Here is a 27,905-nt window from a genome sequence, read left to right as displayed (position 1 = left end):
TTGCCCGTCTACACAATAATGTCAAAGTGTGAATTATGCTTTAGAGTCCTCTCACCAATTTAGCAGTCAGCAAAGTTCCAGTCTATAACCACTTTTTGCAGAAGCATATTTCTTCTTTCCAAACTCCAGCTTATGGAAATGACACTTTAAAATACTTTTCCAATTTTCTTCCTCATTATCTTGACCAAATTCTATTCCAGTACCTTTATGTTCTTTTGTATCTATTCCTTCCAGTTTCTCAGGTATAGCAGAAAATCTTATTGTTTTTTCCTTTGTGCTCGGTCTTCTGTTTTTTGAAACAGTTCTTTTTGAGAAGCCTTATATTCAGCCAGTCTTTACTTCATTTCAGCCTTTAATTTCTGTAGTTTTATCAGCTCATCTGAATAGCTACTTAAAGCTTCTTCTGTTAACAGCCTTTTATCATTTTACTGTGTATATTCCTCCAGTGTCTGGCTTATTAAAAAAAAAATATTTAGATTTATTTTTCCTCCAAGTTACTGGACAGCATCTTGTGTACTATAACTGATACCTCATCTGCTTATTGCTGAACAGCTACAATGCCCTTCCCAACCATTTTTTATTCTCCTTTTTAGTTGACTTTTTTTTCTTTAGATTTCTTCTTTGTTGATGTGCAGGCAGTGTGGTGACTACCCAGTAGCTGACTTTTACTGAAAATAATAGCTTTAACTGGCTTTTTCCCCACAGTTTCTGTTTTGACATTGGGAGAGCTGTAATCAGCCTGTTGATTAGTGCGCAGTCATCCTGGAAGTCTATATTGAAAAAGACAGAGACAGGCTGCTGAGGTCTAAAACTGCAGATGACGTTTCTCCTAAGCCAGTCGCCAGTTCGCCAGTACTCAGTGAGGAGCTTTCGCAGCCCCTGATACCCGCTACTTCTGATTCGCAGGCCTCTACTAAGACCCATTCAGCGTACGGTATACCACGAGATGCTTCAGCTATGGAACCCGCGGATGTCTCTACCTTGGATGGGTCCAGAGCCGCTGTGCAGGTAACTGCTTCTGAGGGTGTATTCAGGCCTACGGACTTGCATATTAAACCGATGCCTCCTTCTTTACTTAGGCCTACATCTCAATCCATGCCTAAAAAAACGATGCCCAGGCCACATGCTCAGGCCTCTATGCCTAAAAAAAAACAAATGATAAGAATGGCTGAAGATCTAATAACTCTAGTTAGGAGTAGCCAACCCCCCCTTCTAAGAGGCCTAGGACTGCAGTTGATTATGAATCTTCTGATCAGGATTCTGTTGTTTTTGATTCTTCTGATGATCTGGATTTGCCCTTATCTACTTATGAAGATTCTGATGCAGAGGACTCCATTCCCTCTGTTTCCCCTCCTGAGGATTTTTCTTTTGGGGAAACCTTACATACTCTAAGGGAGCATTTCCACTGGGAAAGCCATGATTTCTCTGATTCAAAAAAGAGGTTTAGGGATTTCCTTCTCCTACCTCAGCATAGGCCTTTAGCTATTCCTCCTGTACTAGACATTGTTGATGATGCTTTTTTGGAATCTAGTTTGGCCCCTGATACCCTGCCTCCTGCTCCCAGAAAACCTGACAGATACTACAGGGTCCCTGAGTCCCACAAGTTCCTTTTTAAAACTCCTATTGAAGATCCAGAGACTATTTCACAGGGGCCCAAGGGCATCAAGACTTCTACTGCTAATAATCCTACCCCTTCTGATAGAGACTCAAGCATGCTGGGTAGATGGGGTAAGAAGGTTTACACTTGCAACCTTGGCCATTAGGGCTTTAAACTGCCAGTTTCATATGTTAAAGTATCAGCAACATGTTATTGGACTGCTTAAACAGAAAATGATGTTGATTCCTGACTGTGTGGAAAATAAGGAATTACAGGATTTAATGCATTCTGCTGAACAAGTTGGAAAACATACTTTACAATGTGGTTTTGATTCATTAGAGGTCTCTTGCAGGGCTGCTGTTACTGGGTCTGTGCTCAGAAGGCATGCTTGGCTTAAGGAGCAATCTTTGCCTGATCATGTTAAAGCTAAATCGTTGGATGCTTCTTGAAATCAGGACCTCCTGTTTGGCAACAAGGCTGAGGAAGTTCTTAAAAAGATGGAAGATAAAGCTAAATCTATGCAAATTGTGAAAGATTTTTTACAAGTCCAGACTCCCAGATTTAGTAGGCACTGGCCCTCTAAGAATTGGTCCTTTGCAGCCCCTTCCAGGTCTTCTCAAGCCAAACCCAGACACAGCAAAAACCCCAGGTTTCAGTTCCAGGGGACACACAGAACTAAGCAGTGGGGGGCCTCCACTTCCAAATCTGGGAATAATAAGACTCCCCCCTGTGGTAAACTTCCTTTTAAAATTTCCAAGCACTTATCAACTGACTGTCCCTTTGGGAGGAAAGATTGCTCTTCATGCAAAGGATTGGGAACTCATTACCCAGGACAAATGGGTTTTAAATGTAGTGTCCCAGGGATACAGATTTCACTTCCACACATTGTCAACACCAAGCGGGTGGCTGGACCTACCCCCATATCAGTGGGTAGAGGCCCAAAAACAAGTACTTACTCTCTTAAGTATGGGAGTTATTCAACTGGTACCAGAAGAGGAAAAGGGACAAGGTTTCTACTCGAGACTTTTCCTGGTAGCCAGAAAAGACAATTAATGGCTTCCTATCCTGGACCTGTCTACTCTAAACACCTTTTTGGAGATTCCAAAATTCAAGATGCTGACTCTTCACCAATTACTTCCTATGCTAGACAAAGATGCCTGGTTGGCAACAATAGATTTAAAAGAAGCATACCTGCACATCCCAATCAGGGAATCTTGCAGAAGATGCCTATGCTTCAAAGCAGGCTACACACACTGTCAGTTCTCTGCATTGCCCTTTGGCTTATCTACTGTGCCCAGGGTATTCACAAAGTGCCTAGCTCCAGTTGTTGCATTTTGCAGGCAAAGAAATATTCAAATATACCCATACCTGGACGATTGTCTAATTCAGGCAGAAAGCCAGGACATACTTTTGAATCATCTGGCCTTTCTACAAAGGGTTCTAACTTGTCTGAGGTACGCCATAAATGAAAAGAAATTACACCTGGTACCCTGTCAACAAATTATATTCCTGGGAGCAAGCTTGAATACAACTTCCCAGATGGCTTACCTCACAGCAGAGAAACAAATTCATTTGACAACCTGCTTCAAACAGGTGGCTACAAAAACCCTGCTGTCTGCAAGACAAATACTGCAAGCCTTGGGGTTCATGGCTTCCTGCATTCTTCTAATTCCATATGCAAGACTGCATATGAGGAAACTACAGTGGTATCTAAAAAGCCTATGGTGTCAACATTATCAAGACCTAGAAACAATGATTCCTATCATACCTTGTCTACGCCTAAAGTTCCTTTGGTGGGCAGAGGCCTGCCACCAAAACAAGGGACTACCTTTCACACCACCCCCTGCCACCCAAACCCTAACAACAGATGCATCAGACTATGCATGGGGGGCTCACCCGGCAGGGAAGTGCATTTAGGGCAAATGGAACCCAAGTCAAATGCACCTGCATATCAATCAGAAAGAAACGTTAGCTGTACAGAATGCTCTGAAATCTTTCAAGGACCACATTCTTCCAGGACAACTAATGGTAAAGACGGACAACACCACTGTTATGTGGTACATAAACAAGCAGGGGGGTACACATTCTTACCCCCTCTGCAGACTAGCCATGGCATTGTGGAACACAGCCTTGAGCTACCAAGTGCACCTGCAAGCTCAGTTCCTGCCAGGAAAATTAAATACCCTGGCAGACGGACTAAGCAGAAAACTCATGGACCCACACGAGTGGAAACTGGAACCAAGAATTTTCAACGTGTTGACAAGCAAATGGGGGAGCCCAGATATAGACCTGTTTGCCACTCCCCAGAACTAGCAATTGGACACATTTTGCACAAGGACTCCCCACAAATAAGCCTGGAAAGTGGATGCTGTGTCCTTCAGCTGGAAAAACCTATCAATCTATGCCTTCCCCCCTCTGCCTCTGCTCTCCAAAGTAATACTAAAAATCAAACAGGACAAACCAAGGATGATTTTGATTGCTCCAGACTGGCCGCGCCAACACTGGTACCCCCACCTGCACAGTGTGTCATGGTTATCTCCATGGCATCTGCCTCAGACTCCTTCCCTGCTGTCTCAGCAGGAGAACCAGATTCTGCACCCTCAGCTTCTAACACTGAACCTTGAGCCTGGCTAATTACTTAACCTCTCCTTTACCATCCCTCAGCAAACCTGTGATGGATATCATTTTAGAGGCAAGGAGGCCTAGTACTAGAATATCTTATGTGGAAAAATGGAAAAGATTCTGCGCCTGGAACCAATCTCAAGGGATGAGCACAGCAGCGCCCAATTTACCTCAGATTTTACAATACTTAACTGAGATGCTTCACAAGGGCCTGTCTTTTTCCTCCATTAAAATCTACGCCTCAGCCATTTCAGCTAATTATAACACAGAACCTCCGCTCTTCTCTCATCCACTGCTCAAGCAGTTCCTCAGAGGGGCCAAAAATTTGAGACCACCCAGGAGAGCTCCAGCCCCAGCCTGGGACCTTAACTTTGTCTTGGAGAAACTCACTCTACCTCCTTTTGAGCCAGCTGCTACTGCAGACTTAACATTTCTTTCTTGGAAAACAGCTTTCCTTTTAGCAATCACTTCAGCTGTAAGGGTGTCTGAATTACAGGCCCTTATGGCAGTGGAGCCTTTCATCATCTTTCATGCGGACAGGGTGTCCCTCAGAACCAATCCATCCTTCATGCCCAAGGTGGTATCCAGTGTGGCTCTTAATCAGTCCATTCATTTGCCAGCCTTCTTTCCCAATCCACACAATAAAGGGGAACGGATACTGCATTCCTTAGATGTGCACAGACAACTTAGATTCTTCTTAGACAGGACCAAACCTCAAAGGAAATCTGAACAACTGCTGGTGGCATTTGCTGCAGGGGCAGAGGGGAAGGCTATTTCAAAGCAAACCATTTCTAAATGGATAAGCCATTGCATTAATTTCTGCTATAAGCACCATGGAAAACCTATCCCCCAGGGGATCAGACCTCACTCCACCAGGGCTACATCTACCTCTACAGCCTTTCTTAGAGGCATCCCTACCAGGGACATCCTAGAAACTGCTACCTGGAGTTCTGTACATACTTTCACCAAGCATTATCATTTGCCAGTTTTCTCTAAATCCAGAGCTGGCTTTGCCACTGCAGTCTTGCAGGGCCTTATAGCTGGCCCTATTGCTATCTAAATTCCTCCTCCCAGCCATAGCTTTGGGAATCTACCCAAATGTAATGACTGCAACAGTGAAACACGAAGAACATAATACAGTTGTGTACACTTACCATAAATGTAGATGTTCGAGTGTATTCACTGTTGCAGTCCTGGCTACCCTTCTTCTAGCCCCCTAACTTCTTTTGACTATACCTCTACTTTCCTTTGCTATGCTTAAAAGCCTTTTTGGTGTATTTGCTTTTTAGTTGGAGGCATATCTTTGTACTTTTATATTTAATTGCTTCCCATTAGGGGGGCACCTGACATCTGGGGCAAGAAAAACTGACGTAATGGTGACGGCTGCATGTTTTGTACCCCTGACGACCTGACGTCATGGAAGAAGGGACAGCAACTGACACAGGACCCAAGATTTTGTTAATCAGGCCGACTGAGGGCTACCTGCAAGCAGATAACCCAAATGTAATGACTGCAACAGTGAATACACTCAAACATCTACATTTATGGTAAGTGTACACAACTATACTTTCCTTCTTTTACTGCATTAGCTGCTGTTAGTGTTGCCAGTTCATCTTTACTCAAACAAGATAGTGCAGGCTCCTGCTCTTCTCTTTTACAGCCTCTGTATCATCACTGTAGTTTTCCCCATGCACTTCCTAAATTACTTTTATCTCTGTCTTCTGTATTTGTACTGTCTATACCTTTGAGGAGGATCAAAGCCTTTATCACAGCCATGGCTGGTTTTCAGTGCTACACATGAGAGGCTGGTTCTGAGAGTTTGCCCTGACTCGGAGAGCTGTTGTCATGGACCACTAAGCTCTGAACATATTCATAGATGGCCTTGTTTTACTGCTGTTAGGTTGTCTTCCAGAAATAGTCCAGCAAAGGTACCAGATGGTCTCCTCAGAGCTCTTAAAAAACTCAGAATGTACTTTGTAGTAGACCTTGTTTTTTCTCTCTACACTGAAAGGTAAATATTGTTCTGCAGAAGGCTTATACCCCATCTAAAAAAAATATTTTAACAGGTTTTTACATCATCCCTGCAAAGTATGCAAGAAAAAAAATCTTTTGTAAGATTTATGTCCATTACCTGGATGATATCATTATTTTGTGGGATGGCCCATCTGAGCTAGTTGGTGAGTTTTTGACTTATATCATAACCTTTCACCTCTCTTAACCACTCCCCACCAGGTAAAAATCTCTCCCTCCCCGTTAACTCCCACAAACTCTACCTCCACTAATCACTTATCCATATATTCCCTAAACATCCAAAGCCTATCCAGCAAAACTACTGACTTCCATGCATGGGTTGCCCACACTAACCCTCACATTATATCATTATCAGAAACATGGTTGAAGCCACATATCTCAAATAATGAAATACTCCCACCAGGCTATAACATCTATCACTCAGATAGGTTATCTAAAAAAGGAGGTGGTGTTGCCATCCTATACAAAAACACTCTCAACCTCTCCCCACTACCCACACCCTTACCTAACTTCTATCCTGCTGAACTCATAGCACTAAACTGCTACCTAGGCCCCCATAAGAAACTAGTTATTGCTTCTATCTATATCCCTCCTGGGAACAACTTAGCAATCCTTGAAACTATCCTATCCTGGTTTTCTCTCAACATTCCATACAAAACCCTCATCTTGGGTGATGTCAACATTGACTGGTCCAAACTGAAAATAGACTCTCCCCAACTTAGTATTAACCTCCATGCTTTAAACAACTTACATCATCTCCAACTCATTACCACAAAAACCCACAGTCTTGCTCAATAATTGACTGGATACTCAGTAATTCCCCTCAAATATACCTCAACCCTACAACACACCCTGACCAACTTAGCGACCACCTACCCATCTCTGTCCTTCGTGTCCCCTCCCAACTTCCCAAATCCCACATCTATAGAGTCTGCCGCAAACTCTCTAACTTCGATCTCGTCCAATTTAACTCTATTTTATCTTCCATAGACTGGTCCATCCTCAGACATATCCCTTAAATGATGCCATACATAGATTTAATAATGTTTTCCTGGACACCCTTAACTCACTGGCCCCCTCTAGAAAGATCAGACTAAAATCCAAGTATGCTCCCTGGCTCTCAAAAGAAACAAAGTCCCTAATGCTAGAAAAAGACAAAGCTTCGAAAGCATGGACTAAATCTAAGGACTTACCCCTACTCCATAGCTATAGACACCTGAGAAATCTTGTCAAAAAGCACACCAACAATGACAAAAGGTCTTACTATAACATTGCCCAACTTAATAACAAAACCAACCCTCAAAAGTTCTGGGCCTTCATTAGTAATATTCTTCCCCCTGGCTCCCCTGCAACCCCCCCCCCCACCCAAACTCATCATCTCTTGAAACAACTGTTCTACTCAATAACCACTTAATTGATGCTATTAAATCACACATGGCTCCCACCAGCAATTCTACTCCTCTGCCAAACCCTCCCAAACCATCCAAAAACCCACCTTTTTCTTTGCACCCTGTTTCCATTTCCTACATCAGGTCACTTCTCCTGAAACTCAAACCCTGCTATCCCTCCACTGATAACCTACCTCCTTCTTTCCTTAAACTTGCTGCTGATTCTATTGCCTTCCCAGTATCCATACTTATAAACAGATCTATACAGGAGGCTACTGTCCCTATATCATGGAAATCTTTTTACTCTATTCCTTTGCATAAAGGTGGAAACTCAACTGACCCCTCTAACTACAGACCTGTAGCCATCTTATCCCCCCTCTCTAAGATTCTTGAAAAATGCATCCACTCTCAACTACCTTCTTGAACACAACCTTCTAACTCCCACCCATCATGGCTTCCATCCTAAACACAGCACAACTACTGCCCTCCTATCTTTCACTCATACAATTGCTGAAGCCCTTGATAATAACAAACTGGTATATTGTCTCTTCCTTGATTTATCTAAAGCTTTTGATACAGTCTCCCACCCTCTCCTACTATCCAAACTTGCTAACCTCAATATGAGTTCCTCCTCCCTTGCCTGGTTCTCTAGCTACTTATCCTGCAGGCAACAAACAGTAAAGTGGCTCTCCTCTTCCTCTCCTTTCCTATCTGTCCCAACTGGGGTTCCACAAGGCTCCATCCTAGGGCCCCTTCTCTTTAATATGTCCACCAATGATCTTCATACAGCTTGTAATACATCTTCCCTCATCCAATATGCAGATGATTCTACGCTCATTACTACCTCAAATAACATCTCCATACTCCAAGATCTCACACAACAAGTCTTCCTAGCTACCGAACACTGGTTATCTAGCAGTCTCCTCATCCTTAACCCAAAAAAGACCAAACTCGTACTATTCCTCCCTCAATCATTATCCCACCATAAATCTTCCTTTGCCATTACATCCTCAAATAACACTACTATTCAACCAGAATCCCACACTAAACTCCGAGGGTCATCATTGATGATGAACTCAAATTTAACTTGCACATTCTACAATGTATAAAAAAGACAAACCAAAAGCTTGGTTTACTATATCGCCATAAGAAATTCTTAACTAATTCCAAACTCACCCTTGCTCAAGCCCTCCTCCTCCCTTCCCTTCTCTTTTCTGCTCCCGTGCTCACCCATATTCAAACTACTATCTTAAACAAACTCCAGCAGACTTATCATAAGATAGCTTGATTTATTACTAACTCTGCCTTTGATACTCATCACTGCATATCTCTAAACACTCTCAAATGGCTTGAATTCCCACATTTATTGTTACTAGCCCAACTGCAAATGTTACACACTGTAGTCCATAAACCTCTAGCATGACCTGCTCTGTCTTCCTTCATTACTAAGTACTCTCCACCCCGTACCCTTAGGACATCAAATCAGCAACTACTACAAATATACTATCCCAAAAAAGCAGTAGGTAAACTCCTTTACAGGTACTCTATGGCCCAAGCTTGGAACCAACTTCCTAGCGACATTTGTAGCATTGTACATCCATCTCACTTCAAGGAGAAGCTTAAACTTCATTTACTTAACTCCAAAACATGCCCCTGTCAAACCCCAACTTAACTCCTACTCCTTCATTTATTTCCTTCTGTGCAGGCTCTCCTCAGCGTAGTATATGCCTACTTGCACAATGTTTGTCTAAACATATCTGTTGAATATTTCTCTGTTGTACATATTGTATATATTTCAAGTACTTTACAGTACTAGAATTAGTGTGTCTCATATCTAGATATATCAGTTATTACAGATGGTAGGTCTAAATATATTCTGCCTGAATGCTTTTTATTTTTTATTTTTTTGTACATATTGTATATACTTTGGTACTCTACAGTATTAGAATTAGTGTTTTCTCTTGATTTAAGTATTTTTTCTCTGTAATATCTCCATATGTCAGCTATTACTTATGGAATTGTAAAACTGTCCTTGCATTTATTTTTAAACTGTTTATTCTTAAATTGTATTTTTCTTCTCTGAGCTTTTCTCCTCGGGTCTCCACTGACAATGGGTCACAAACCCAGATGGACTAACCCGGTTAACAAATGCCAATAAATAAATAAATATCAACCAGTCAACTGCTTTTTTGAGATTCACACACACGGTTGGGACAAATGAGATTCCCTACTTGGATGTGAAACTAATTAAGGACACCGTTTCTAGGTCCTTTATTGCTGAGATATTTAGAAAGGAAACTTACTCGAACAGCTTCTTGCACTTCAGTAGCTCACACCCTTTCAAACAGAAAAAGGCAGTTATCAAGGGGCAATTTGTGAGGGCGGCACACATGGTGTTGCTCTTTGAGTCATTCTTGAATGAGTGCGATACCCTGAAGGCTATGTTTTTGACGAGAGGGTATCCCCCTACTATAATCCAGGAGGTCATGATGGAGGTTGTTAACAAGAGGGAAAGGGGTCATTTTCAAGCTATTCTATCTAGGGAAGAAGTAACCCATGACCGTGTTGAACCAATGTAGTCAGGCACTGAACCTCCAGAGGTATCTACTTGTATAATTAGGAGTGGTAAATTGGATTTTGGGACTGAAAGAAATTTTAGGTCAGCCTTTATCACAACTTTCAGCTCTGACAGTCAGCAAATTGTTGATATTTTATTTAAAAACGGAGTCATCTTGTCCTCTTGTGAAGAGATGAGGAAATGTATTAGTACTGCCCCGGTTATTGTGTATAGGAAGGGCAGATGTTTGAAAAATGTTATTAAAAATTCTAAAGGTTAACTGGTAAAAGGCACTATGAGAAAATGTGGGGCCTGCAGCCAGTGTGGATATATCTTGGAAGGGTCAATGGTGACCATTAATGGCCAACTTCTCAGACTTGGTGGTAGGTTTACTTGTCAATCTGAGAGGGTAGTATATTGTACGGTCTGTATGCAATGCCCCAGTTTCTATGTAGGGAAAACTGAGAGGAAACTCCGGTATAGAATCTACTAGCATGTGAGGGACATCAGGTTGAAAAATAAAACTAATGCCCTAGCTAGGCACTGCATTGATCATGGCGGTCACTCTTTTAAGTTTGTCATTATTTATATGCTAAGGCGGGATCTGGGGGGGGGGTCCATGGCCCTTGCAATTGGAAAGAATTGAGGCATTATGGCAGTTAAGATCAAATGCAACTTACTTGCCAGGCTTGACTGACATGTTTTCTTTAGTCAGTTTTTTAAAGTTGAGGCCTGTTGAAAGATGACTGCCTTATCTGACTCTGTGTGATCTTTTACTTGTATTTTTTTACTTGTATTTTTATTTCTTTTTGGATGTATAAAATGCATTTTATTACCTGTTTAGTAACTGATGCTCCTGTGGTAGGTTTTAATTAATATTTATTTTTTGTGTGGGTTATTATTATATACCATCGGACTTGCCTTTATTAGGAGGGCTGACTGATGGATGTTTTCTTCTTGCATACTTTTCAGGGATGATGTAAAAAACTTTTAAAATGATATTTTTTTAGCTGGGGTATAAGGCTTCTGCAGGACTAATTGGTTTAATTGTCTTGCATGAGGTATTAATTGGGGTTGGGTATATATATTGTGTGCCTCCTGTGCTGTCTTTTATCTTGATAAAGTCTCTGAACTGACAGAGATGAAAACACTTGCTGTTGTAGCTGAATAAAGTGTTTCTGGTGTTCAACCGGTCTCTGCAACTTCTTAGTGACTGTATATTGGATTGTGCCTTGGATTACACCACTGTGATTAGCTTTGCCCTGCCGGCTCCTGGATTTGGGGCTTACTTTTGGTATTTAGTTTTTGTGCTTTTGACTTGGTTTGTAAATATTGTTTTCCTTTTTTTTTCTTTATTTTGAGTGGGACTTCTGTTTCATCTTGGATATCAATTTCTTTATTGAGCTCATCTGATATATCAAGTTCTGGATGGTGATTGTTCAGGGGGGTCATGCTTCTGCTCCTGCAGGGCACCACTTTAATGCTGTTAGCCATGATGGATGTCTGTCTTAAGTCCTCACTCATAGGATGCACCTTTGATTTGATTCGGATGGCTTCATTTTCAGTGCAGGTTGTTACCATTTGGTTCCTTCTCCTCTTCCAAAGTATTTACCAAGGTAATAGATGTGGTGGCAGAGGCTTAGTAAGAGAAGGGGCTTTGTTTTCAACTTCCAGGATGATTGGTTTCTGGCTTCTTCATTGATGGTCTTCCTGATATCGTCCTTGGATTGGTAAGTTCAGGCCTTAAGTGTTTAACTAAACAAGAAAACATTCATCTACAGTTCTCAATTAGAAGACTTCATTCACTGTGGCAGAATTGAATAGTCTTTACTGCATGTCATTCTGCCCGTGGAAGGGTAGAGGTAGACATAGCTTCCGCACTCTGGGTGTAATCAGAGTGTAATCCCAACTCTGCCCTTCCTCTTCTACTTGGGCCTTATGGTGACAACAATCTTTTGTAAGCAGTTTTATTTGCATAATTAATAGCTCAAGGAGGGTCTTACAAGGCAGATGTATATGTGGTACAGGAAAGAGTCGATTATCCAAACTAATTGGGACCTAGGGTAGTCTGGACAGTCAAACTGTTCGGATAATCAAACATACATTGAACCAGGTAAAAAAAAACCTTCTAAAATCTTGTTTTTTTTCTGCATGCAGTGAATACGCTTTTCAACCACTGAGTGATTCCAGTGGACAATAAAGAATATTTTTCACAGATATTCAGGCTAAAAGCTCAAAAAACACACAGAAGTGAATATATATATATATATATATATATATATATATATATATATATATATATATAATGCTTACATATTCAGACTTTATGATTTTTCATACTCGAAAACTTTGGAAGGCTGCATTCGGATAATTGTCTGTTCGGATAACTGATGTTTGGATAATCGACTCTCTACTGTATAGACTAATGAGGTGTTAGTGGTTGCAAAGTCATTAACACTCTTGTGGTCTTATTAATGTCAGACCCTTGTCACTGGGCTCTAATAATTTGACATTTCCCAGCACTAACCTCCGTTGGGGCTTTCCATTCATGCAGCTGATTCCCACACAGATCCTGACAATGGATGCTTTGCTTGTAGATTTAGAAGCTCATCTGGAGTCCTTCCTTGCTTAAGGTCAGTGCCCCCACTCCAGAAATGTGCTGGAGGCTTTACATAAAACAGCTGCTGCTGCAGGCAGCACCTTTTATCCTCAAAATTGTAGAAGTGGAGTTGAGGGCAAGAATCCTCCTTCTTTGGTCACAGTCAGCCAGGCTGAGATGTGATATATGAGCAAGCAAATGAGCATCTGCTTTTTTCCTCTAGTTTAGAAATTTGTTGCAGGTCTGACTCCGGTCCAGAGACTGAGCAGATGTTCTTCGTGTTTCACTGTTGCAGTCATTACATTTGGGGTTATCTGCTTGCAGGTAGCCCTCAGTCAGCCTGATTAACAAAGTCTTGGGTCCTGCATCGGTTGCTGTCTCTTCTTCCATGATGTCAGGTCATCAGGGGTATAAAACATGCAGCCGACGCCATTACATCAGTCTTACTTGCCGTTCGGTGCCCAAAGCAGAAGCAGTTCGCAAGTGCCTGTCGGCCGACTCCTGAAATTTTCGTTTACAGTTTCAGAACCAAAGTCTTCAACTAAAAGCTAAGTACCCCATTGGGGAAACTTTTTCTTGCTCTAAATCGATGTCAGTAAAAGTAAATAATTGCATTTCTTGTGGAAAGCAAATACCTCATAAAGATTTTAATTCATACTGTATTCCTTGCGTAGGCCCTGACCATGACATACCTCGCTGTCAGTTTTGTGCCTTATTTAAACCACGAACTATCCGTCATCGGTATATTTGCGCTTCTAAATTTTTTGGTGCTTGGTTCAATTATCCTGATTTATCTTCGGTAAGCCATCCGACTACTGACATTCCGAAGAAACGCAAAGATAAAGACAGAGACAGGCCACCCAGTTTGCTGGTACTCAGTGAGGCACTTTCGCAGCCCCTGATACCAGCTACTTCAGATTCGTAGGCCTCTACTGAGACCCATTCAGAGTCCGGTATGCCATGAGATGCTTCAACTGTGGAACCTGCAGATGTCTCTACCTTGGATGGGTCAGGAGCCGCTGTGCAGGCACCGGCTTCTGACGGTGTATTCAGGCCTACTGACTTGCATATTAAACTGGCGCCATCTTCTTCTTCAAGGCCTAAAACTCGAACCATGCCTAGAGAACTGACACCCAGACCGCATGGTCAGGTGTCTATGCCTAAAGAGCAAATGATAAGAATGACTGAAGACCTTATTACTTAAATCAGGGGAAGCCAACCTTTCCCCTCTAAGAGACCTAGGACTGAGTTTGCTTATGATACTTCTGACCAGGATTCTGAAATTTCTGTTTCCTCTGATGACCAGGATTTACCCTTATCTACCTATGAGGATTCTGATGCTGAGGACTCTATTCCCTCTGCTCCCGCCCACCAGAGGATTTCTCTTTTGGTGAAACCTTGCATACTCTCAGGGAGCTTTTCTTTGGGAAAGTCAGGATTTCTCTGATTCTAAAAAGAGGCTTAGGGATTTCTTTCTCCTGCCCCAGCACAGGCCTTTAGCTATACCTCCTGTACTGGACATTGTTGATGATGTCTTTTCGGAATCTAGCATGGCCCCTGACTCTTTACCTCCTGCTTCCAGAAAACCTGATAGATATTACAGGGTTCCTGACTCTCACAAGTTCCTTTTCAAAAATCCTACTGCGGATCCTGAAACCATTTCATAGGGACCCAAGGGCCTTAAAGCTACTACTGCCAAAAATCCTACCCCCTCTGATAGAGACTCCAGGGCGCTAGATGGATGGGGTAAGAAGGTATACACTTCTGCTACTTTGGCCATTAGGGCCTTGAATTGCCAGTTTCATATGTTGAAGTATCAGCAGCATATTATTGGATAGCTTAAATAGAAAATGATGTTGACTCCTGATTGTGCTGAAAATAAGGATTTACAGGATTTTATGCATTCTGCTGAACAAGTTGGTAAACATACATTGCACTGTGGTTTTGATTCACTAGAGGCATCTTGCAGGGCTGTGGTAACTGGGTCTGTACTTAGAAGTAATGCTTAGCTTAAGGAGCAATCCTTGCCAGATCATGTTAAAGCGAAATTACTGGATGCTCCCTTAATCAGGGCCACCTGTTTAGCAACAAGGCAGAAGAAGTTCTTAAAAAGATGGAGGAAAACAACTTCCAAGATTTAGTAGGCATTGGCCTTTTAAGAACTGGCCCTTTCCTGCCTCTTCCAGACCTTCTCAGTCCAAACCCAGATCCAGCAGAGCACCCAGGCTTCAGTCTCAGGGGACACACAGGACTAAGCAGTGGGGGGCCTCCACTTCCAAATTTGGGAGTAATAGAACTCCCCCCTGTGGTAAACTGTCTCAATGACTTCTTTTTAAAACTTCCAAGCACTTCTCAACTGACTGCCCCTTTGGGGGGGAAAGATTGCACTTCATGCAAAGAACTGGGGACTCATTACCCAGGACAAATGGGTTTTAAATATAGTGTCCCAAGGATACAGATTTCACTTCCACATGTCATCAATTCCAAGCAGTTGGCCGGATCTACCTCCAAAGCAGTGGGCAGAGGCCCAAAAGCCAAGTAATCTCTCTCTTAAGCATAGGGGCTATTCAGTTGGTACCAGAAGAGAAAAAGGGACAAGGTTTCTACTCGAGATTTTTCCTGGTAACCAGAAAAGACAATTCATGGCGTCCTATCCTGGACCTGCCTACTCTAAACACCTTTTTCGTGATTCCAAAATTCAAGATGCTGACTCTTCAGCAGTTGCTTCCTATGCTAAGCAAAGATGCCTGGTTGGCAACACTAAATTTAAAGAAAGCATACCTGCACATCTCAATCAGGGAATCTTGCAGAAGATACCTACGCTTCAAAGCAGGCTACACACACTATCAGATCTCTGCACTGCCCTTTGGATTATCTACTGCGCCCAGGGTATTCACAAAGTGCCTAGCTCAAGTCATTGCATTTTGCAGGCAAAGAAATATTCAAATATACCAATACCTGGATGATTGTCTAATTCAGGCAGAAAACCAGGACATACTTTTGAATCATCTGGCTTTTGTGCAGAGGGTGCTAACTTGTCTGGGGTACACCATAAACGAAAAGAAATCACACCTGGTACCCTGTCAACAAATTATATTCCTGGGAGCAAGCTTGAATACAACTTCCCAGATGGCTTTCCTCACGCCAGAGAAATAAATTCACTTGACAACCTACTTCAAACAATTGGTCACAAAAACCCTGCTATCTGCAAGGCAAATACTACAAGCCTTGCGGTTCATGGCCTCCTGCATTCTTCTAATTCCATATGCAAGACTGCATATGCGGAAACTACAGTGGTATCTAAAAAGCCTATGGTGTCAACATCCTCAGGATCTAGAAGCAAAGATTCCTATCATTCCTTGTCTACGCCTAGGGTTTCTTTGGTGGGCAGAGGCCTGCCACCAAAACAAGGGACTACCATTCATACTATCCTCTGCTGCCCAAACCATAACAACAGACGCATCAGACTATGCATGGGCGGGGGAGGCGCACCTGGCAGGGAATTGCATTCAGGGCAAATGGAACCCAATTCAAATGCACCTTCACATCAATCATAAAGAAATGTTAGCTGTACAGAATGATCTGACAGCCTTCAAGGACCACATTCTTCTAGGGCAATTAATGGTAAAGACGGACAACACCATTGTTATGTGGTACATAAACATTCTTACCCCCTCTGCAGACTAGCCATGGCATTGTGGAGCACAGCCTTGCACTACCAAGTACATCTACAAGCTCAGTTCCTGCCAGGAAAACTAAATACACTGGCAGATGGACTAAGCAGAACCCTCATGGACCCACACGAGTGGGAAACTGGAACCAAGGATTTTCAACATGTTGACAAGCAAATGGGAGACCCCAGATATAGACCTATTTGCCTCCCCACAGAACTATCAATTGGAAATTTTGTGCAAGGACTCCCCTTAGACAAGCTTGGAAAGTGGATTCTGTGTCCTTCAGCTGGAAAAACAGTTTATGCCTTTCCTCCTCTGCCTCTGCTCTCCAAAGTACTACTAAAGATCAAACAAGTCAAACCAGTGATGATTTTGATTGCACCAGCCTTGGCCATGCCATCACTGGTACCCCCCCCCCCTGCGCAGTGTGTCACTGTTGGCCCCATGGCACCTGCCTCAGACTACTACCCTGCTGTCTCAGCAGGAGAACCAGATTCTGCACCCTCAGCTTCAAATACTGAACCTAGTAGCCTGGCTAATTACCTAAGCTCTCCTTTACCATCCCTCAGTAAACCAGTGATGGATGTCATTTTAGAGGCAAGGAGGCCTAGTACTAGAAAATCTTATGCTGAAAAATGGAAAAGATTCTGTGCCTGGAAGCAGTCTCAAGGGATGAGCACACCAGTGCCCAATTTACCTCAGATTTTACAATACTTAACTGAGATGCTTCACAAGGGCCTGTCTTTTTCCTCAATAAAAATTCACGCCTCAGACATTTCAGCTCATTATAACACAGAACCTCCCCTCTTCTCTCTTCCACTGCTTAAGCAGTTCCTCAGGGGGGCCAACAATTTACGACTGCCCAGGAGAGCTCCAACTCCAGCCTGGGACTTTAACTTTGTATTGGAGAAACTCACCCTTCCTACTTTCGAGCCAGCTGCTACTGCAGATTTAAAATTCCTTTCTTGGAAAACAACTTCCCTTTTAGCCATCACTTCAGCAAGAAGGGTATCTGAATTACAGGCCCTTTTGGCAGTGGAGCCTTTCATCATCTTTCATGCGGACAGGGTGTCCCTCAGGACCAGTCCCTCTTTCATGCCAAAGGTGGTATCCAGTGTGGCATTTTATCAGTCCATTCATTTGCCTACCTTCTTTCCTAATCCACAGAACAAAAGGAAATGGATACTGCACTCCTTAGATGTGCACAGACAACTTAGATTCTACTTGGACAGGTCTAAACCTCAAAGGAAATCTGAACAAATGCTGGTGGCATTTGCTGCAGGGACAGAGGGGAAGGCTATTTCAAAGCAAACTATCTCCAATTGGCTAGGCCATTGCATTCACTTCTGCTATAAGCACCATGGAAAACCTATCCCACAGGGGATCAGATCCCACTCAACCAGGGCTGCATCTACCTCTACAGCCTTTCTCAGAGGCGTACCTACCGGGGACATCCTAGAAGCTGCTACCTGGAGTTCTGTTCATACTTTCACCAAGCATTACCATTTGCCAATTTCTCTAAATCCAGAGCTGACTTTACCACTGCAGTTTTGCAGGGCATTATAGATGGTCTTAATGCTATCTAAATTCCTCCTCCCATCCTTAGCTTTGGGAATCTACTCAAGTGTAATGAAACATGAAGAACATAGTACAGTTGTGTACACTTACCATATATGTAGATGTTCGAGTTTATTCACTGTTGCAGTCCTGGTTACCCTCCCTTCAGCCCCCTGACTTCGTTTGGCTATACCTCTTCTCTCCTTTTCAGTGCTTAAAAGCTTTTTGGTGTATTTGCTTTTTTGTTTGAGGTATAACCTTGTATATTTATAGATTTAATTGCTTCACATTAGGGGGGCACCTGACATCTGGGGCAAGAAAAACTGATGTAATGACGTCGGCTGCATGTTTTATACCGCTGACGACCTGACGTCATGGAAGAAGGGACAGCAACTGACGCAGGACCCAAGAAATTGTTAATCAGGCCGACTGAGGGCTACTTGCAAGCAGATAACTCCAAATGTAATGACTGCAACAGTGAATATACTCAAATATCTACATTTATGGTAAGTGTACACAACTGTACTTCACTTTGACAGCCTTTCATTGCCCCACTGAAGTAGGTGCACTATGAGATGTGCCAAGTCACAACTGCATCACTGTCCTGTAGTTTGAATTATCTAGCCAAGGATTTTCTTGAAGTGGGGAGTCTGAAAATTGATGTGTTAACCACATGAAAGAAAGTGTTCTTCCCATTCCTCATCCTATTCTGCTTAGTTCAGTAGGAAAAGGAGGGTGTTGATGATAGAAATATTCCTTGTCTGTCATGGCTGTGAAGGCTCCCATGCATTTTTCCTCTGTTTTGCCAGATTCTGTACTGTATCACTGAAATCCATAAAAATAAATACCAAAAATTATTTCTTAAGTGCTGATGAGCAAGATTGATATGGTTTGATATGATTTGGGCCCCTAGCTGTACATGAAGCTAGCTGTGGATCCCTAGTGATATCTGCATTGCTTAATGTACTTATTTCCTTGTTTCACTTGAAAGAAAGTTACTGTTTGTCATTTTTGCATTTAAGTTACCTGGCACTTGCTCACTAAAACAATTATATAAGTCAGCACTAAAAAATTAAAAGCACTACACCCTCACAAACTCCCCCTGGAGTACCTTGCTCCCCATTGGCCATTTTTTTCAATTATAAAGAAATTCCCAATACTATTCTAGCATGTCCAAAGGTCAGTTGTCAATCTCCTCTCCAGTCCAGCTGGTGAATCTGGGAATCCTGAGGCAATGTTACAACTGCCTCATGTACACAGACAACCCTCTCCTTCTCCCAACAAATTCCAACACATGTGAGAGATGCAACCATATAGCCAAACTGGAGGCTAAGCTCTCTCAACTCAGTACTGGTGTAACCAGTCAGGAGGAGAAGGAAACCACACTCACTACAATTCCAGTCTCACATAGACCTACCACGACAGCAAACCAAACACATAAACACACAAAAACATACTTGGAGGCTGTAAATAAAAATCTGCCTAAGCAGCAGAGTCCTCCAAAGCAGACACCCAAGCAACCGCTACCCCAAAACAAAACACGTGCAACACATAGCTCACAAAGCCAGTGTGCCGAACAGTCACAGCCCTAAAGGCTAAACAACACACCTGATACACTTGTAATAGGTGACTCTATCATCAGGCACACTGACGTCCCACTCACCAGGCTGAACAAGGAGAAGGTCACGGTGAGCTGCCTGTCGGGCGCTAGGATCCGCCACATAACACAAGCACTCAGGTCACTCCAAGGCAAGTACAAATATGACTCAGTCATTGTCCATGCTGGTGTGAATGACCTGAGACGTACCTCCCTGGACTACATGAAAAGAGACATAGAGGAGCTCTCTGCGCATGTAGTCCAGGCCAGTATGACCCTGACCTTGAGTAGCATCTTACCCTCACCAAGAATGATGCCACAGTATGAAGACAAGATTATCAATTTCAACAATTGGCTTAAGTATTGGTGTCATTCAAAGGGGATCCAATGCCTGTCAGCCTGGGATGACATGCTCGACAAGCCACGATGCTTCACTAGGGACGGCTTGCACCTGTCACCCCTGGGCTTTCGGATATTGGCAAAGGCTCTTGCTACCCTATAGTGCCTTTTTTAGGCAAAGCTCAAAAGACAAACCCACCTCCATAGGTATCACAAGGGATAATAAACTAAGAGTAATGCTACTCAACGCCAGAAGTCTAAACCTCAAGATGCACGCACTCGAAACTCTCCTTAGCATGGAGAACATCGATATCTGTGCAGTAACAGAAACCTGGTTCAAGGCTCTCGAGAGCACCCCAGCACTACCAGGTTATACCTCATACCATGCTTTTCGGCCCAAAACTTGGACCGAACCACAAAAGGAGGGGGAGTATCAATATTCATCAAAGATACCCACACCTCCAGGTTGGTGGCACAGCACGAAGCATCAGAGACTATCCATGTGCAACTAACAGTGGGTAAAACTGCCTTCCAGTTTATAGCCTGCTACAGACCACCCTCCCAAACCCAGGAACCCCATTCGGCCTTCCTGAGAACACTGGAAAATATGAAGGTCTCTCCAAACACCATTATATTGGGTGACTTCAACTACCCAACCATAGACTGGGAGCATTACTCTAGCTCCAACACCCTAGCCCAAAGGTTCCTAGAATTTATAAACTCAAATGCTATGGAACAACTTGTTACCACTCCCACAAGAGGGGAAAACATACTGGACTTGATCATCACCAACATGGGGACTCTATGCTCCAGACCAGAAGTGTATCCCTCACTGGTAAGATCAGACCATAAACTAATCTCACTGGATATTCACATCCCGACCCCACCCCATGCCCAGAAAACCACAGTGAAAAACTTCTCTAAAGCAAATTTCACACTCCTCAAAACCAAGGTGGGATCCTTCAAAGCCCCCGGGCCTGTGGATAATACGGCCCAGACCGCAAAATCCTTTATAAACGCATTCTATGAACACCTTCAGGAATGCATGGATCATGCAATCCCAAATAAAACCAAGACCCAGTCCTCCAAAGGCAGATGTCCTGTCTGGTGGACCCCAGCCATAAACAAACTATACAATAGAAGGAGGAAGCTACTACATGATAGAGCAAAATCCCAAAAAGGGAAGGCATCTCTGATCAGTATTAGCAAAAAACTACGGGCACTCATAAAATCGTCTAAGGCCAGCTTCGAGAGAAAAATTGCACAGGACACTAAGGATAATCACAAGGCTTTCTTTAGTTATGTTAGGAACCTGGGTGGGAATTCCCAGATATGCTCAGAATTAGTCCAAAATGACAAAAAATACACCGAACCCACAGACATTGCCAACATCCTAGCTGACAGGTTCAGTGCAAACTCCCCCCCCCTCCACACCAAAAGGGCTAATATCTATCCCGCAGAGTGCTGCCCTCCTGACATCTCAGATGCTCAGGTAAGAGCTGCCCTCTCCAAAGCAAGAAACACAGCATCAATGGGACCAGACGGTGTCCCGGGCTGCGTCCTACATGAACTCCAAGAAGAACTAAACCCAAACCTAAAACTACTGTTCAATCTCAGCCTTACTACAGGATATGTACCCAAAGAGTGGCGTACAGCAACAGTGGTCCCTCTCCACAAAGGTGGTGCCTCAACAGATCCTGGAAACTATTGCCCCATAAGTCTCACTAGCTTGGCCTGCAAAGCTATGGAAAGGATCATCATGGACCTTATAAATAAAGATATTGGGGACCTGCAGACACTGGATCCTACCCAGTTCGGCTTTGTTAAGGGCAGATCCTGCCTCTTGAACCTGGTCAATTTCTTTGAAACAGTCAGCAAGGCCATTGACAAGGGGAAGGTGGTCCACACAGCCTACCTGGACCTCGCAAAAGCGTTTGATACAATACCCCACTCGGGCATTATAGATAAGCTCACCAGCTTAAATATAAACCCCTATGTCACTAGATGGGTTGCAAACTGGCTCAAGGACAGAACCCACATGGTTAGAATAGCTGGAGCCATGTCAGACTCCAAACCAGTTACAAGTGGTGTCCCACAAGGCTCAGTCCTGGGACCTCTCTTGTTCAGTATATATTTCTCGGAGGTACAGGCCAACATGGAAGGATTGCGGCTGACCAAGTTCGCAGATGACTGCAAACTGGGCGCCATAGTAGACTCTCCAGCTGACACAAGCATCCTCCAAAAGGGCCTCATAGAAACAGACAACTGGTGCAGAGCCATGGCCTCAAGCTAAACGCCAAAAAGTGTATAGTCATCCCCTTTGGCAAAAACAAAGTGCCCACAAATTACCACATAGGTGGTAATCCATTAAGTACAGAAGAAGTAATTAGGGACCTGGGGACCCAAGTTGATAGCAATCTCTCATTTGACAACCACGTGGCCAAAGTGGTTAGAAAAACATTTTATATAGCCCACCTAATCATGAAGGGATTCACATCTAGATCAGGGGAGGTCATCGTGCCTCTTTACTCATCCCTCATCAGGCCCATAATTGAGTACAATGCCCCTTTTGGGATGTACCTTACCAGACACCTGCAGCAACTGGAAAGACTCCAAAAGTACCTCACCAAGAAGATCAAGGGGCTCAAACAGATGCCGTATGCTGCCCGGTTAAAGAAACTCCAGCTCTACTCAGTGGCATACCGCCTGCTCAGAGGCAATCTGTGCCTGACGTATAAAGCCATGTCCAACCCGGAATTAATGGACATGCTGCACCTCAGAAAATCCAAATCCCATCGAGCTACGCGCTCGAGGGACTTGAACCTCAGCACTGAAATAAATAGGACATGCTGGAGGGACAGATTCATAACCCAGAGGCTCCCTTCACTCTGGAATAAAATCCCAGTCCAGGTTAGGCAGAGTCCCTCATTGACTCTCTTCAAGAGGAATCTTGATGAGTGGATGGGAGATCGTAGGTTTACCCCGGGTATCACTTCTGTGTCACTGTTAGACAGAGGCACAGTATACTAACCTTGAAAAAGGGCATAGCAAAATTAATTTAATATGGGTGGCGAAAGCCAAACACACTCTGGCTAGGCTTATAAATGCCCTAGGGCAGATAGCCTAGTATGAACCTATGAAGTTAGTTTAGCACAAGTCAAGGAAACCTTCTTCAGTAGGGAAGATGCTCTAATTCAGGGACTGACTTTTCCTATAGGTCTCTTGCATCAGCCAATCTTTCCTTCAGGAATCTTGGAGTTGATTTGAGCTTCCAGGAACATTTTCACTCGTATACATTCTGCTTACTGGACAAGGTTTTCCACCTTTTGGAGAGGGTATCCTGTGTTTCCTGAGTCATTCAGTTTGCAGGTAATCAAGACTTGTATCAGGCTCCTGTAAATCAATCTCTTATTCCATTGTCAGTGCATTTTTCCTGCATCTGTACACATCATGAAGTTGTAGAGTTGAAAACTGTTAATTCTGTTAAGTGCCTCTTTACTCATCCCTCATCAGGCCCATAATTGAGTACAATGCCCCTTTTGGGATGTACCTTACCAGACACCTTCAGCAACTGGAAAGACCCTAAAAGTACCTCACCAAGAGGATCAAAGGGCTCAAACAGATGCCATATGCTGCCCGGTTAAAGAAACTCCAGCTCTACTCAGTGGCATACCGCCTGCTCAGAGGTGATCTGTGCCTGATGTATAAAGCCATGTCCAACCCGGAATTAATGGACATGCTGCACCTCAGAAAATCCAAATCCCATCGAGCTACACGCTCAAGAGACTTGAACCTCAGCACTGAAATAAATAGGACATGCTGGAGGGACAGATTCATAACCCAGAGGCTCCCTTCACTCTGGAATAAAATCCCAGTCCAGGTTAGGCAGAGTCCCACATTGACTCTCTTCAAGAGGAATCTTGATGAGTGGATGGGAGATAGTAGCTTTACCCCGGCTATCACTTCTGTGTCACTGTTAGACAGAGGCACAGTATACTAACCTCAAAAAAAGGCATAGCAAAATTAATTTAAAATGGGTGGCGAAAGCCAAGCACACTCTGGCTAGGCTTATAAATGCCCTAGGGCAGATAGCCTAGTATGAACCTATGAACCTAATTCTGTACTAGTTTAATAAAAGGATCTTTTAATGGAATCTTTATTGTCACTCTCATTTCAATATCCAGTAGCTTGGGACTTGAACTTTATGACTGACAAAGGTGTCTGTTTTTCATCTGAACTTGCAGGTTCAGCAACTGCAAGGATTTTTTTTTTCTTGGAAAACTATTTTCTTGGCCATCAGCTTCTTAAGGATCTCTGATTTGCAGACTGCTCTTTTTAAGAAATGATTTAGTGTTGTACTTAGTCTGGGTGTACTTTAGGATTTTCTTCTCTTTTTACCCAATATTTGTTTCAGAAGATTCTTTAAACTAGTCCGTACATGACCTTGCATATCTTGGATCTGTACCTCTGATTGTACCGGAAGAAGAGTCTGTGGGTTTTGTAAGACAGTGCAATTGTTCATCTCCTTTGGTTTAGGGAGAAGGAACTTTGCACATGCCTAAACAAACCATATCCAAGTAGATTGCTTAGTGCAACATTTTTTGTCATCAGCTGAAGAACTGCAGTTGAAAATGTCACTGTCGGAAACCACCCTGCTATGAACATGGATGCTTGCATTGCTTTTTTTTGAAAATTTCCTGCTTTGCTGGCATTTGTAGTATGGATCCTGATCAATGGATGACACCTTCATCAGTCATTATTGCTTACGCTGTGAATTTAGGAGTCAGGCTTCCTTAGGCGTGTTAGTACTGCAGGACTTCTCCAAAGGCATTGGTTTTTGCTTTCCACCAGCTGTGACCAACAATACAAATTTATTTTTTAATGCTTGGTAGTTTTATAAACCGCTGACAGTAGAAAGGCCAGTAAAGTCCAATATGTATTCAATGTATCAGTGGATTTGCAAGGAAGCCTTGTACAGAAAATGTTATTATTATTATTATTACCTTTCTGTCATCCCACTTTCTCTGTACAGTCTTGGGCTCCATGCAGTAGAATTCTCTAGTCATTCATGTAAGTATGTAATTTTTGTTTTCTTTTTTGCTTATCTTTTTGTCAGATATTTGAGTTTTTTTTTTTAAGTTTGGGTTTTCTGTCTTGCAGGATTTGCCTACTTAGTGGATGCAGGTTGAACTCTGTATGACAGGAGCTGAGCATGCCATGATAGCGTACCACATGAAGTTACAGCATCCTCTTTCCAGAGGCATGCACTGCCCTACCTGCAGGAGCAAGAAAAAAATCAGAACTGTTTTTTGTTGGAGATCAAAGAGGAAGAAATCCCAACAATTACAGTACAGTATACCTCTTTGCAGATGGCTGACACTGTTACATACAGTGGATATAAAAAGTGTACACAACCCTGTTAAAATGCCAGGTTTTTGTGATATAAAAAAATGAGACCACAATAAATCTTTTCAAAACTTTTCCCACCTTTAATGTGACCTATAACCTGTACAATTCAATTGAAAAACAAACAAATATGTTAGGGGAAAAAATATAAAACATAAAAAAGCATACAATACGCTGGTTGCATAACTGTGCACATCCTTAAACTATTATTTTGTTGAAGCACCTTTTCCTTTAATTACAACATTCACTCTTCTTGGGTACACACCTGCCATCAGTTAGAGACTCTGATTAACCCCAAATAAAGTTCAGCTGTTCTACTAGGATTCTCCTAACATTTACTTAGTTGCCTGCTACAGCAAAAGCAGTTGTTCGCAGAGAGCTTACAAAGCATCAAAGGGATCTCATTGTTGAAAGGTATCAGTCAGGACAAGGGTACACAAAAACTTCCAACATTGGATATACCATGGAACACAGTGAAGACAGTCATCAATAAGTGGAGAAAATATGGGACAACAGTGACGATGCAAAGAGCTGGATGTCCCTCCAAAATTGATGAAAAGGCAAGAGAAAAACTGGTCAGGGAGGCTGCCAAGAGACATACAGCAACACTGAAGGAGCTGCAGGAATTTCTGGCAAATACTGGCTGTGTACTATATGTGACAACAATCTCGCTTATTCTTCATGTGTCTGGCCTGTGGGGTAGGGTTGCAAGACAGAAGCCTTTTCTTACACAGAAAAACATCCAGGCCGGGCTAAAATTTGCAAAACAATACATCAAGTCTCCCAAAAGCATGTGGGAAAATGTGTTATGGTCTGATGAGACCAAGGTTGAACTTTTTGGCCACAATTCCAAAAGGTACGTTTGGCGAAAAAACAACACTTCGCTTCACCAAAAGAACACCATCCCCACAGTGAAGCATAGTGGTGGCAGTATGCTTTGGGGTTGCATTTCTTCAGCTGGAACTGGGGCTTTAGTCAATGTGGAGGGAATTATGAACAGTTCCAAATACCAGTCACTTTTGGCCTAAAACCTTCATGCATCTGCAAGAAAGCTGAAGATGAAGAGGAATTTCACCTTTTAACATGACAATGACCCCAAGCATACATCCAAATCAACAAAAGAATGGCTTCACCTGAAGAAAATTAAAGTTTTGGAAGGCCCAGCCAGAGCCCAGACCTTAATCCAATAGAAAATCTTTGGGGTGACCTGAAGAGGGCTGTGCACAAGAGATGCCCTCACAATCTGACAGATTTGGAGCGCTTTTCCAAGGAAGAGTGGGCAAATATTGCCAAGTCAAGATATGCCATGCTGATAGACTCCTACCCAAGAAGACTGAATGCTGTAATTAAATCAAAAGGTGCTTCAAAAAAGTATTAGTTTAAGGGTATGCACACTTAATGCAACCAGCTTATTGTACGTTTTTTACTTTTTATATTTTTTTCCCTAACAGATTTGTTTGTTTTTCAATCGAATTGTACAGGTTATAGGTCACATTAAAGGTGGGAAAAATTTTGAAATGATTTATTGTGGTCTCATTTTTTATATCACAAAAATCTGGCATTTTAACAGGGTTATGTGCACTTTTTATATCCACTGTATGTTATCTGTTACGTCCTAATATGTTTTGTGTCTTATAGGCAGGTCACCATTTAGACAGTCTATACTTGTTAGTTGTACTTTGTCTTTTTAAAGCTGAGATGCATTTGCAGAATCATATGTAGAACTAGCCATGTCAAAGAAATATTCACAGGACATCAGTGTGGAAATAAGCTATCTCACATTGCAGCCTGCAAAATTAAGATTAGTATTTATAATACTGATTGTACTAAGTCTGATTTCATCCTGTGGCCTCAACATGCATTGCTTTTTGGTAGCTATTGTGGGTCACTAGCCAGTGATGTGAGTAAGAAGCACCACCTATTTCCATTTTTTTCATTTGTCTACCTTATTCATTGATTTAAGAAATCTGAAAATATATTTTCATTTGTGTGCAGGGATCAACATGCTTGCAAAATCAAAGGCATTCCAGTTTGCAATGTGTAAGTACATTTAATTACTATGTATATATATTTGCTCCCTTTTATTTTGTAGCACATGAAATTGCCTGATACTCCTAATTAAATGCAAAGAGCATTGAAAATTTTAAATTATGTTACACAAAACTATATTGGTGCATAGTTTAGTACTAGGCTGTCTGTCCTTGTGAACCATTTTAAGCCTAGTCATTTTTCCTTGATGAGAATCCATCCATATACTTCTTGCATGTGAGGTAAACACCTTTACCATTGTGCCATCTCCAAGTCAGCTTAGAACTTGAGATGATATTCTGTTTGTTATAGTTAAGTGCTGGGCTAGCTGCCCTTATGGTCCATTTTAAGTCTAGCCAATTTCTCTTCAAAGGTAAGAATCAAACCCTGTATGTTGTGTTTGTGAGGTTAATACCTTGATAATTATACAACCCTGAACCCTATATTGAGCACATGTTGGTGTTCAACAATTGCAGTTCTAGAAAAGCTGTGCTTTGACATATGATCACT

At 42.5% G+C, this 27,905-nt stretch overlaps 1 protein-coding gene across 2 annotated transcripts in view; it reads left to right on the top strand.

The window, feature by feature from the left end:
- The window catches only part of TPCN1 (two pore segment channel 1), a 1,721,246-nt gene that overhangs the window by 1,031,688 nt on the left and 661,653 nt on the right, over positions 1 to 27,905 (top strand). For both annotated transcript variants that reach the window (XM_044068445.1, XM_044068446.1), the window contains exon 14: positions 27,363 to 27,407. In XM_044068445.1, the coding sequence (XP_043924380.1) occupies positions 27,363 to 27,407 (45 nt within the window). The remainder of the gene's footprint in view (positions 1 to 27,362; positions 27,408 to 27,905) is intronic.

Source organism: Protopterus annectens, chromosome 4.part0, assembly GCF_019279795.1.
Source record: "Protopterus annectens isolate FY-2018-M chromosome 4.part0, PAN1.0, whole genome shotgun sequence".
Classification (NCBI taxonomy): Eukaryota; Metazoa; Chordata; order Ceratodontiformes; family Protopteridae; genus Protopterus; species Protopterus annectens.
The sequence above is the reverse complement of the archived record's forward strand: the minus strand, read 5'-3'. Positions and strand labels throughout refer to the sequence as shown.